The following is a 13,734-nucleotide window of genomic DNA, read 5'->3' on the forward strand; positions in this document are numbered from 1 at the left end:
GGGCAGCATCTGCTCTGCAGACCTTTCTCTCTCAGGAAAGTAACACGAAGGAACATGCATAGCTGCTGTGTTCTAAAAGTGTTAAGTACCATCTCAAATTAACAGTCATCTAAGATACAAAAGATTACATTCAGAGTTCATGATTTTTAGGTTTAAAAAAATGTTGCTGAAAAGTTTTCAATGCCGTTACCAAATTTATTAGTGTTTGAGTTTTCTAATTTCATATAAAATAATTTTTTCCATCTGTATTTCATTAATCATCATTCATGTCTCACTCACATTTGTGAATTGAGTGTGCTACTTTGTTAAAATTCCCCTTTTTTGGGCTATTTATTTGGAAATTAGTGTCTTTTAGCAAAGTGACTGCATATAAAAATAATATGTTACAGAGCCTTCCTTTCTAAGTGTATCAGCGGTTTGGTAGTTTTCTGTCTGGTTTGTGAATTTGAAGGTGCAGACCGTCTCTGTCCCCTTGTAGACCCAGCAGCACCAGTGCAGACTGTATGGAGGGCAGAAATCCATTTCGTACCAAACGCAAGTTAGGGTTCTTGTTGAGCATAACGATCGTAGATAGCATTGCTGTTTATGAGGACAAGAGACAAATGGCTCAACTTATCAAAATATGTTTAATGTTTGGGCAATCAGTGGGTTGCAACTATGACAAGATGTTACAATAGTAGCTATTAAAATGAAACTGAAGGAAAGTAACTTCTGTATTCTCACTGTATGTATCTCACTGTACCAGACAGCGTAAATTCCAATTTCTAAAAATTAAGTAAAAGATTGAAGCGCAAGTCAGTCTGCTTACTGGCATTTTTCTTGTCTGTTGTCTCAGCAAATGGAACATGCCTTAGCAAAGCTGTAATGTAATTTAAATTGGACTTAAAAATACTACATGTAATTTTAAAGCCTGATTCAAGATTTGGTGTCAGGTAAAAACAGCTATAATCCTTATTTTTCTACTTATTTACTGTGTGACTTTGAGGTAAAAATTTAAATTTAATTGAACTTCAGATTCATCATTTGAATAAGAGAGATAAATATCTCACTGAGTTCACAGAGGAAAATGGATGTAGCCTACTAAAAGTCTGATAACCATTTTTATCGTTATTAAATGGAAGATCAATAATAATTGTTTCTGCTCCCCAAATTTCTTCAATAACTTTTCTGCTTAGAATAGTAAGTTAAAAACAAATATATTTTATTTATTTTTTATTTATTCTTTGTGTCTTTCACATCATGCTTCCTGATCCCACCCATCTTTCTCCCCACCCCAAAACAAAACAAAATAACATTTAAGAGAAAAAGAGGAAGAAAAGAAAAGAAAAAGGGAAGAAGGGGAGACTCTAGTCATAGCAGCTGCAGTGTGATGTAGTGAGTCCCGCAGTAAACCTCTTTATCCTCAGATGTCTACGTGCGGGGCGTTCATCCCAAATCATCTTTGGTCTAGTTCGAGGCCCCTGGTCTGTGCTGGGCCCTCACTTGGACTCTTCCTTGGACATCCCATTTCTGCCCAGTGTCATGGAGATCCTACAGCTCTGGCTCTACAAGACCTCAACCCCAACCCACCCACCCCCCTTTTCCTGCTGCAGCAGGTCACAGATGGGGTAGATGTTGGGGTGGTCAACACATAACCCTGGTTCTGGGCATGGGTACTTGCAGGGTTGGTCAGCTGCCAGCTCTCCCCCGTCCTCACCACCAGGGTTGGCTCTCTGCATTGCCCTGGCTAGTTCACCCCTTGCAGAGGTAAGCAAGTGGGGCCGAGGAGGGGGCATTTCTCCCACTTCCACATCCTCAGCCACATCCTCAGGGTAGGTTCTCCCACACCTACATCTCAAGGGGCAGCTCTACTGTGTTGCCCAGGTGAGGTGTAGGGCCACTCTCCAGATGGAGTGCTGCAGCTGGTGAGGAGCTGGACAGCTGTCCTGCTTTTATGACCTCAGGGTCAGCTCTCGCACCTGCCTCAGGTGATGTGGGAGGAGGGCATCTCTCCTCTGCCCATGCCGCCACAAGACAGATAAGTAGTGGGGACAGCTCTCCCATGCTCACAACATTGGGGCTGGCTCACCTGCACACAAATATATTTTAAATAAAACTTTTTATCTCTATAACTTTATATAACATTGTCCCTTAATTCTGTGCTTGTCCTTATCTCAAATTGAGGACTTTAACATCCATTCAGTGAAATTTAAAGAACAATGCTTTATACTGGACAATCTTGCACTGCTCTTAGATTTTAGAGTGTAGTGGTGGACTTAGGTAAGTCAGGCATACAGACAGTTAAAGCATGATATGCTAAGTATATAATCAGCGTAGCAACAAGGTATCTTGGGGAAAGTTACATGACATTCAATCCTGTAGTGTGTGTGTGCTGAGAACAGATGTGTCTGAGAGTGGCTCTCATGGGAAAAGTTGGGTACAGAACACTCCACCCAAATTTATGTTTGTCTTTGTGTATTACCTTCCCATCCTCGAAGACAGAGTCTCAGTGGCCCAAGCACTAATCAATGGAAACAACCCAATTTTATCATGAGATATATCTATATATAGATATATATATATGTATGCATCAAAATATCCTGCTGATTCCTCCAAGTATGTATAGTTACTATGTGTTGTTAAAAGTTTAATGTTTTATAGGGAAAGATTTAACTTCAGGACAGCTTCTTCTTCTGTGAGATATTCTTCACTTGTTAAAGCAAACTTAGAGGCCCTGACCGTGGACTCTCACTGTGTTGTCAACACTTTCTTAGAGCACTTAAGAGATTGTCTCGTAATTTATTGCTCACATGTCAGAAGATTTCTCCCAAATCTCAAATTCCTTAAAAAAACCAAGTGGAACAAAACTATGTCTTACTCATCTCTGTATCTCCAACACTGCTGAACTACTTGATACATTACAAATGTATAATAAATGCTCACTGAATGAATTAGTAAGTGAAATATAAATTGTTTTGTTCGTGAAATAATCTCATGTTCCTACTAAGTCTTAGATAATCATAGTAGCAGGGATTTAGAAGTTAAAAAATCTCTTGTCTTCATCAAGCTTTCAGTCTAGTGGCAGAGAAGGTCAGTTACCACTTGTAAAGAGTAGAGGATAAAGCAGTAAATAACGGTGGAAGCTTCAGTTACATTGGTCATAGAAAGCCTCTGTGAAAATGATGGCCCTGTGTTATAGAAGAGCATTCCAGTCTGGAAGATGAGCCAACTTAAAGACTCACAGAGGAGCAGCTAAGGAGGCCAGCATAACTGGAGTGTGGTGAGCAAGAGGAATGTGCCAGGAGATGGAATTGACATATGTGACAAGGCCAGGTCACATTCCACCACGATAAAGATTTCATCTGAAAGGTCAAAGGGAGAGTTTACAGCGACAGAATAATGTGATCTTTTGAAAGAATGTCTTCCAGTTGTTTTAGAGACTGAAAAAGGCAAGAATGAAACAGAGAACACACAAAGCTGCATTAGTAGTTTAAGGGAGAAATGCCACTCAGACCAATGTAAATGGAATAATTTGTTGAACTCTGAGAATTAGAATTGGAAAGTAAGGTCCATGAGATAGCTCAGTGAAGGAAGCACTTGCTTCTAAGCCTGATAACCTCATTTTGATCCTCAGGACCCATATAGGGAAGAAGAGAGCCAACTCCTGCAAGTGGTCCTCTGACTTACACACACACACACACACACACACACACACACACACACACACAGGTGAGTGTGCACAGACAAACACACAGGCAGATGCACATGAACTCACACATACATATAAAACAAATAAATGCAATTTTTAAAAGGAATTAGATAAATAAACTGTTACAATTGTAAGCCTGTATCTCTGACCTGAGCATTCAAAGTAGTCAAAATGTAACTGTAAATAAGGAACACTGTAGCTGAAAGGTTTCTCCAATCCCGCCCAGCCCTGCAGTCCTGCAGCTGCTTATAAAATAATCACTCAGAGGCTTATGTTAATTACAAACTGTATGACCTCTGGCTAAGAATTCTGCTAGGTAGCTCTTTCATCTTAAATTGTTCCCACGTTGCTGTGGCATTACTGGTCTGCCGGCATGTTGCTCCTTGGGCGGCGGCAGGCTGGCGTCTCCTCTGCCCCTCTTTTCCTCTTCCTGCCTCCTGGATTTCCTGCCTCACTGTAACCATAGGCCAGAGCTTCTTGATTAACCTATCAGAGCAACACATTTTCACAGCATACAGAAAGACATCCCACAGCATTTCCCCTTTTCTGTCTAATCAAAAAGGAAGGTTTTATCTTTAACATAGTAAAATTACTTATAAAAGAACAGTTATCAAGCAGGAATTACAGTATAATATCTAGTCTATTTGTATATGGCAAAATTAAAGAAATATTCTATCCTATATTTGTGAGTCTGACGTTTCATATCTAATTTATATTTTATCATAATGAAGGAAAAGTATAATTATAACTATTTAGCCTTCAACTACATCAAAAGACACCTATAGGATATAATATTACCTAAGTAAACAGGAAGTGCATTGTAAGCAACTTCCAAAAATCTAGAATGACAGAGACAGCTGGCTGCCTGGACAGTCATCCAAAGTTTCTCTGTAATGTTGGGGCATCCATCTTCAGCCTATAGGCCTAGAGTCTCTCAGTTGCTTCTCTGTGTGTCTTGTAGAATGTCTGGTAGTCTCCTCTGTGAAGCAGCAAACTGAAGGACCATCTTGCCTTGTTTTGGCAAAATTTAGTGATAATTTTTCCATGGATCCTGCATGTCCAGTCAATACAACATTTTGTCAAGCAGTCCAGGCAAGAACAGTTTCTTTTTCAAATGGCTAACTTTTACCATAAGGAAAGCAAACTCCATGTGGAGTTTCTTTGATGCCCATCATCCTCTTTGAACTAAATTGGTGCTGCCAGGAACAGACATGTCTCACTGTCCAGAAAGTCTAGTTTTAAAAACATTTTAAATGCCAAATTCTGTGTCTTTGAAGTGTTTGAAGAATACCTACCTAATTGAAATATATCTATGTATACCTAAAAATCTTAACTAACATGTAAGTTTGATTATCATAAATGACTAATCAATCTGTATTTCTTAATTATATATTATAATTTTAAATGAGCTACATAAATATAATACCTTAATCAAGAGTAGAAATATACATACAGTATAAGAAAATTAACTTTAAATTTGTAATAAATTAAATCTATAGCAATGTAAAACATTTTAAACAAGTTGTTGCTCTTTAAAAAATTGATTCAATATTCTACCCTTTTCATCCTATCATATTTATAATATCCCCTTTTCTTCTTTAGAAAGAGATTGCATTTATAATCAATCCCCTTGAAATAAAAATAAACATTTATAAACAATATTTTGGGAATTGGGGCATAGCTTTTCATACATACTACTTCCTGCTGATTGGGAGCATTAGTAATCTTGTGAGGATCCTGAGAATATTAAGAATTATAGTTAAATCTTGGCTGTAGCAGTCTGTGAGGATGAGTTGTCTCAGCCAGTTGCTTTGAAGCTGATTTTGAGTGTTGGATCATCTGGGCCATGGTGTCACTGGAGACCTCTCAGGGGGTTTTGGCTGATGAAACCATATTAGCCTGGAAGCAATCCATAGGTTCTCATCTTGTGTGGAAACAAAAGCAGTAACTTTTTTCCAGAGCAACATATCCTTAGATACAAATTTTGAAGTCAAGATACCTTTGAAATATATATATTGGTTTAACTCAGCAGCCTTTATAATCAGATGTCTTTCTGTAGTTAAAAATCCCAAAGACAATGTAATCCAGACTCTCTGTGTGATTTCCATCTTTGTGTGGCTTATTTTTTTAACCTTTAAAGATTTTATTTTTTAAAATTATCTATTTCTTTATATAACTGCATATGCTCCTTTCCCTCTCTCTTCCAAGCCTACATATATTTTTACATACTTTGTAAACTGTTTAGAGTTTTATTCCATCTGAATATGACTTATTGTGAATCTATAATTCTTTTCTGTCCAGAAGAGAGAGATTTTAAACTGTTAAACTGCATGGCTAGGACAAAAGCCGCAGCCCTGGCTGCTGACTCCATCCCCTTCAGTTTCCCAGCATGACGGTAGTACCACCAGCTCTGGGAGCCCTGCTCACCGCCAACTCTGGGAAGCAGTGGGTCTGTGCCTCCATCAAGGAGCGTCTAGTGTGTGTGCCGTGACGGAAATCCACCATGCTGTAGGTCAAGCACACTTGCCACAAACCCGCTGTACTGTAGTTCACAGCTTGCCTGAGAGGCACAACTAAGAAGCTGTTTTTAGCTCTGTTTTAGAATCTTTTTTTTAAGTTCCCTCAAGTTTTAGGTGGAAAGTCGAGCCAACATGTTGGGCAGCCAAATGTAGCTGTAAGGTTTCTCTGGTCCTGCCTGGCCCTGAAGTCCCACAGCAGCTTATAAAATAATCACTCAGAGGCTTAATATTAATTACAGACTGTATGGCCTATGGCTAAGAATTCTTGCTAGCTAGCTCTTTCATCTTAAATTAACCCATTTCTATTAATCTATGTTGCCACATGGCTGTGGTGTTACTGGTCTGCTGGCATGTTGCTCCTTGGGTGGCAGGCTGGCATCTCCTCTGCCTCTGCCTTTCTTCTTCCTTCTCTCTCTTGGATTTCCTGCCTGGCTATAACCTGACTCACCATAGGCCAAAGCACCTTCTTTATTAACCAATCATAGCAGCACATATTCACAGCATACAGAAAGACATCCCACAGCAGAACACATATGTGGTGGAGTAAATGCTATGAGAGAAAATGCGTTTCCAACTCTAGTTCTTGTTTAAGTAGGTCTGTAACCTTAGGGAAGTCTTCCTTTGTATGGACCTAGTTGTTTTTGTTTTTTCAGCTATAAAATGAGAGATTAAAATATTTTCTTTCTTATTGTAAAATTCCTTGATTTTATAATTCTGTGAAATGGAAATATGAAATTCTTGCTGCATTTTTATGCAAAGTGAAACAGGTGGATTCAGCAGCATACAGTCTATTCTTATCCATAAGGCACATGTATTTATACAAACTTTTATGGAATAAGTGCTCAAATTAGGACATCATAAGTTTACATGCAAAGATGTGTGCTGAGTGTCGTAAATTCTACTGGTTTGGAAGATAAAGCAATAGCAACTGGTGAGCCATGGAGGTAAAAGACACTTGAATTTAGTTAAATGTACAGAGGATATATATTAGTTACTCTTCTCATTTCTGGCAATAGCAATTTAAGGAATGATGAGGTTATTTTGGCCTAGAATTCAAGGGTGTAGTCCACCAGGCTGTGTAGTCAAGGCAGCAGGAACTTGAAGCAACTGGTCAGTGACCATTGATCCACAGCAAAACGTGATAAATGCTGGTGCTCAGCTGGCTTTCTCTTTTATATGCAGTTTCAGGACCCACATCCAAAGAAAGGTGCTGCCCACCTTGAAGATGGGGCATCCCACTTTAATTGATCTAATCAAAATCCTCCCTCAAAGGCATAGCCAAAGAGTCATCTAATCTAGATAATCTCCTACAGGTGTGTTTTCTAGGAGAGTCTAGATCCTGTCAAGCTGACAGTCTATAGGAACCATCACAGAGGGAGAGCATTCTGTCCAGAGAAGGCATGAACAGAGCGGGAGTCTTTTTTAAAGGTTTTTTTTTTTTTTTTTTTTTTTTTTTTTTTTTTTTTTTGAGACAGGGTTTCTCTGTGTAGCTTTGCGCCTTTCCTGGAACTCACTTGGTAGCCCAGGCTGGCCTCGAACTCACAGAGATCCACCTGGCTCTGCCTCCCGAGTGCTGGGATTAAAGGCGTGCGCCACCACCGCCCGGCTTAGAGTGGGAGTCTTAATAAGCAAAGTAGCACTGGGGATTATGGTGAAGGTTCAGGTAAGATTGGCTTGTCTGTATTGGAGGGTATATGAACAGTGAGAAAACAGTAATGGTAAGAGCTGAGAAGACATTCAAATAGAGGCAAGACCCACGACCCAGGAGTCTCTTCGGTAGACTATTTAGACACAAATAATAGTCAGGAATGACTAGTACAGTGTGAAATCCTCTGCTCCATGTAGCATGCAGGCAGTTTCCACTAGTTCTTTATTTAGTAACAACACCAATGTTCCAACGACAAAAACTAGAGTTCAGGGTTTGAATGTTTGTGGGAATCTGATGCCTGCTGAGCCATTTGAGATAGGAATTGAACTAACATCTGTGTGAGTTGAGGAGTCAGAGTCTTCAGTCAGGAAGTGTTACTGAATGCACTAACCAAGGTTTAAAATGGGCAGCTTGATGAGTAGCCACAGAAATAGAAAATGAAGACTTAAACTGGAAGAAATTAGTTTTTTCCTAAAGAACTTGCTGCTTGATTATATAGAGTGCAAGAGGATGAACGCGTGCCACGCTGAAGTGGTGCCCTTGGGCAGCTGGTGAAGGTCACAGCGCTATGTGATGTGGGTTCAGGGACCCAGGCAAACAAGAGACACTGGAAAGACAAATGCAGATGTGTCTGATTTGAAGCCCTGAGTTTTAAATGTCCTTAAACATTCAAGTAGCAAATAATGACACCTCAGACAGTTGAAAACGTGGGAATGAGGGGGAAGCTGTGAAGAAGAACCGAGACTTGAAACACAATGCCCAGACTCACCAGTAGGGCTTGGGCAGAGGAGGCTAGTAAACAGCTGTGAGCCCCTGTCGCTGCAGGTTGCCCGAGCTGCTGAGAGTGCAGCCTTGGGGTTTCTGTTCTCCACATCTGCGTTTTACCTCTGCAAGAACTGTATTTTAATTCTTAAGTCTTCAGTTTAAATTTTTTGATCATGGGTATTTTGCCTGCATGTACATCTGTGCGTGAAGTATGTGCCTTCACATCTACATTTCCTGCCCTCTGTGAAACACTAAAACTGTGGGCCAGAATAGGACAGCAAAAGCAGAAAAAGAAAAAAGATGAATTGGACTTCTTTAAAATGAAAACCTATCATGTGTCAAAAGGTACCATCTAGAGAGTGAAAAGGCAATTCACAGGAAAAGAAACAATGTTTGCAAATCATTGCGAATTACAGCTACTAAAGGGTTAATACTCGATTGTGTGATTCTGGAATGTTGACAGCTCCACAGCAGCAGCAGTCCGATCCAAACTGGGCAAAGGAAGCTAGACATGGTAGCACAATCCTGTAGTCCCAGCACTAGGAGGGAGGGGCCAGGAATTACCAGTTCAAGTCTAGCCTGGGCTACACAGTGAGACTGTGCTGCAAAAATCCATAAAAGAAAGAAAAAGGTAAAGAGCTTCAGTAAACACTTTTCCAAAGAAGATCTACAAATGAGCTATTAAATATGTGAAAGATTGCTCAATATCACTACCAATTGGAGAATATAAAGCAAACAAGATTGACGCTGCTTCATACCCATTAAAATGACCTTTTAAAATCAAAAATAATAAATATTGATCAGGAAATAGAGAAATCAGAGCCCATGGCACTGCTCTTGGGAATATAAACGATATGTCTACTGTAGAAAACAGTTCAGTGGTTCATCAACTAAACAGAGTAGTTAGTGTGCCCACATGCACATATGCGCGCACACACACACACACACACACACACACACACACACACACACATACACATACGACTGTCCATATTGCAGCACAGTGTATTTTGAAATTTCAATTCCTTTTAAGGCTGAATGGTAATTATTGTATGTATATAACACATCTTGCTTTTTTCGTTCATTTGAGGGTAAATACTTAGATTATTTCTACGTTTTGACAGTTGTGAATAATGCTCTGTGGACACTGGTGTGCCAGTGTCTGTCTGAGTCCCCGCCTCTAACACTGTTGACATTATAATAGTAATGGTACTTTTTATCGTTAGAAAAAGCATATGTGTATTCTTACTAAGAATTAAGAGACCCAGCTGTCTTGGAGAGCTCTTTGCTCACTCTGGTATTTTGCCTGCAGGATGAAGATGAGCTGGACTCACACACTATGGTGAAGACTGGTTCAGAAAGCGTGGGCACAATGCGGGCCACCAGCACAATGAGTGAAGGGGCCCAGACGATGATTGAGCACAACAGCACGATGTTAGAATCAGACCTGGGGACCATGGTTATAAACAGTGAGGATGAGGACGAAGAAGATGGAACTATGAAAAGTATGTATTCGGCTTCTTCTCACTGAATGGCACCTTTTTCTTTTGAAAGTGTACCCACATTTTAACCAGGATAAGTTCTGTTTCTTTTTAGAAATAGTTATGGAAAATTTTGGTTTTTGAGCTTATTTGACAGCAAATGTCAGCCTTAAAAAAGCTTTAAGAAACAATATATTATATATGTATTAACACACATATATGCATTTCTATACATATACATCTTTAACTTAGAGTTGTGGGACTTTTTTCTGTTACAAGCTACAAACTCGTAATTTAATTTGTGAAATATTTTAAGGAGAGGATAGTGTTTCTAACATTTACTTTTTCAATTAAAAACGAAAACTTAAAATTTTGTTTCACTAAATATAGCATAATATTATTGCATGCGGTCTAAATTATCGGTTCAACAACAGAGACAGACTGCAAGCTGGAGATGGGACCCTAGGAAGGATTATGCGAAGGAGAGCCTCACAGAGAAGACTCAGTTCCAGCTTACGGCTGCTTCTGTGTGAAGCATGTGCCTGGGTTGCTGTAGAAACTGAAGTGATTGTTAAGACATTCGCTCTGACATATGTTGCTTCCAGAATGACAAAGCTATAAATCCTTCCATGAACTGCACCCTCAAACCTGACCGGCAGTCAGCAGCAGTACAGGATACAGTGTTGAGCGGCGAGAGGAGAAAGCACACTGACCGTCGCTGTAGTTATCAACTGTCCTTTCCTTCCCTACTGTGTGGTCCTGTGTGGTCGGTTACATTCTCCTGCATCCAATGTTTGTAAGTGCCAGAGAGGCAGGGACTGTCTGACCTCTGTGTGACGAGGAAATGGTAGGAGAGGACCCAGATGATGTGTCTCCTGGCTGGGACGATATTGAGTTAATTTAAGGTGAGAATTATATCTCAATGTGTTTAAATCAACTACATTTTATTAGAAGAAATGTAACATATATCTAGACATTTTAAGATTTACTTTCTGTGTCTATGTGGGCCTGCGTTATGTATGTGTACTGTGTGCATGTGGGCACCCACAGAGGTCAGAGGAGCCCTGATCCCCTGGAACTGAAGTTATAGCTGGTTCTGAGCTCCTCCTCCATGTGGTGCTGGGAACTGAACCCAGGTCCTCTGCAAGAGCAGCAAGTGATCCTAACTGCTGGGTCTTCTCTCCAGCCCAAGTCTAGACATTTTAAACACAGACTTAAGTTAGAAATTGTGAATGTTACCAAAACCAATGGACAGATTAGAAGAGAAGGCCGTGTAGGAAGATTAGGCCTCAGGAGTGAGTCTGTGTAGTACTGCTGCTGTCCAGACTCCGGCTGCTCTTGGCACTAGTATGTTGAGTAATGCAGATGGAACTCTTACTAGCAGTACTATTGCATTCATTTCAAATACCCATGAAGCTGGTGACTAGATGCCAGGATACATCTGTAAATATCGAGATTCCCTGGACCATGTTTGCTAGAAAGAATTAGCTGATTATTCTTTTACTTGCCCTTTTGTGAAATAGTGCAGTTACCCAGAATTCTAGTTACAAGAAATTCTAGGAAATACAGTGTCTGTCTTATAGGGTGTGCAAAAGGAAGTTACCCCAGAGGCTAGTGGCAATGGTTTTTAATTTCGCTCAACCACAGAGCTAAAGGATAAATTCCTTTCATCCAGAGGTTCCTCATTGTATGTTATAGACCCTAGGCCTCAGCCTTTGCCTGCTCAACATTTTTAATTAGATGTAGCTTTTAATTTTAAGATGGAAGTTTATGAAAATTGCAAATGCCACACAATAGGACAAAGTGAAAAAACATCTCAAAATAGATTGGGATCTTAAAGATTTCCATGGACTGGAGCAGTTAAGTTGATTTACAAGATAAACTGGGCTCTTTGTCCAAACCACTAACCTCACAAACATACATCATAGCAGTTGTCCCTCAGAGACACTGTTTCTATGGGATAAGCAAGGCCTGGGCATTCTGTTTAAAATATAAAGGGGGAAAAAAAAGGAAGAAAAGAAAGGAAAAGAAAAACAACAACAAAAGCAACCAGTGCTACAAGCACCTGTGAGACGCAGCCAGGACTAATAATCCCTTTTTAGAACAAAGAAACAACAGCTGCATGCAGTCTCAAGTGCCAGAACTGGTCTGGACTGTTACGTTTAGCGTAGGGCTGGAGTATTTAACAAGGACAAGCGCTCCCAGCATTCACTGAGCAGAGGCACTAGGTGGTACATTAGGAATAGGTGGAGAAATAGTTGATCAAGTTTGGATTTTATAGTATTTATATTAACCTTTCATGACTGCTTATCAGTTGCTAAATTCTGAGTTCTATATACTTATATATCTGATAGATGGGCACTTATATATCAGAAATTTATTTGGGACTCCCTGCCCACATACATACATATGTACATACACACAGTTTTATCTAATTAATGAAAAATCATATGCAGTTGGCTTTACATTTGGGGGAGTTCGTTCTGTAAAAAGATAATACTGATTCAGAAAGGGTTTACAAGAAAAACCAAGAAATGAAGCCTGACCTGGTGCTGGCCGCCTCTGCTCCACAGTCCACTGTTGTCTAGACAGCACTCTGGAAGGGGTCTGTTCTTTGCCTACTCTTCTTTTCTTCTTGCCCAGTTCTGATTTATAGCCTTTGTTTTCTTTTCTCTTAAAACACTATCTTAGAAAAAGGTCAGATACAAAGGTATAAATGCCTAATGCTATTTAATGCTCATGAAATGAATTTTCCCCATAATTACAGTCTTGAGCCAAAGGAATAAATCACTAAGAAGCAACTAGGGCTGGGGAGATGGCTGAGTGAAGAGTGTGCTATACAAGTATGAGGACCTGACTTTGATTCCTAGCACCTACTTGAAAAGCTGGGCATGGTGGTGTGCACCTAAAATCCTAGCACTGGGGAGCTGGAGACAGGAACATCCTCTTGCTGGTCAGCCGTTCTGTCCAATTATTGATCTCTAGGCTCAGCGAGAAACCCTGTCTCTTATATTTTGGTGGGAGCCTAGCCTTTAATCGCTGAGCATCTCTCCAGCCCTAATCAACTAACCTGAGCTCTTAGGGGCTCACAGAAACTGAACCAATAACCGGGGAGCCTGTGTGGACTGACCTAAGCACTCTGCACATGTTAGTTGTGCACCTTGGTCTTCTTGGGGACTCCTATCAGTGGGAGCAGGGCTGTCTCTGACTCTGCTGCCTGCTTTGGGGACTCTCTTCTTCTACTGGGTTGCCCTGGTGCAGCTGTCCAGCCTTAATAGGAGAGGAGGTGCCTAGTCTCACTGCAGCTTGATACACCATGGCTGGTAGATATCCATGGGAGGCCTGCCTTTTTCTGAAGAGAAATGGAGGAGAGGGAGTAGATGGTGGGGTGGGAGGAGTGGGAGGGACTGGATGGAGAGGAGGGAGGGGAAACTGTGGTTGGGATGTAAAAACAAAACAAAAATTAATTAATTAATTAATTAATTAATAAAATAAAAAATAATAATTTTGTCTCAAAATTAAGGTGGAAAGTGACTAAGGAAGACGCTGACATCCACCTTCGGCTCCGGAAGTACAATTTAGGCTAACACAGATGTGTGGGGAGGGAGAGAGAGGGAGAGAGTAACTTTGAAG

General features: G+C 40.3%; 1 protein-coding gene across 1 annotated transcript in view; it reads left to right on the forward strand.

Moving 5' to 3' along the window:
* Stk3 (serine/threonine kinase 3) overlaps positions 1-13,734 on the forward strand; it is a 247,264-nt gene that overhangs the window by 167,625 nt on the left and 65,905 nt on the right. The window contains exon 9 of the mRNA XM_059246972.1: positions 9,933-10,125. Coding sequence (XP_059102955.1) covers positions 9,933-10,125 — 193 coding nt within the window. The remainder of the gene's footprint in view (positions 1-9,932; positions 10,126-13,734) is intronic.

Source organism: Peromyscus eremicus, chromosome 20 (assembly GCF_949786415.1).
Source record: "Peromyscus eremicus chromosome 20, PerEre_H2_v1, whole genome shotgun sequence".
Classification (NCBI taxonomy): Eukaryota; Metazoa; Chordata; class Mammalia; order Rodentia; family Cricetidae; genus Peromyscus; species Peromyscus eremicus.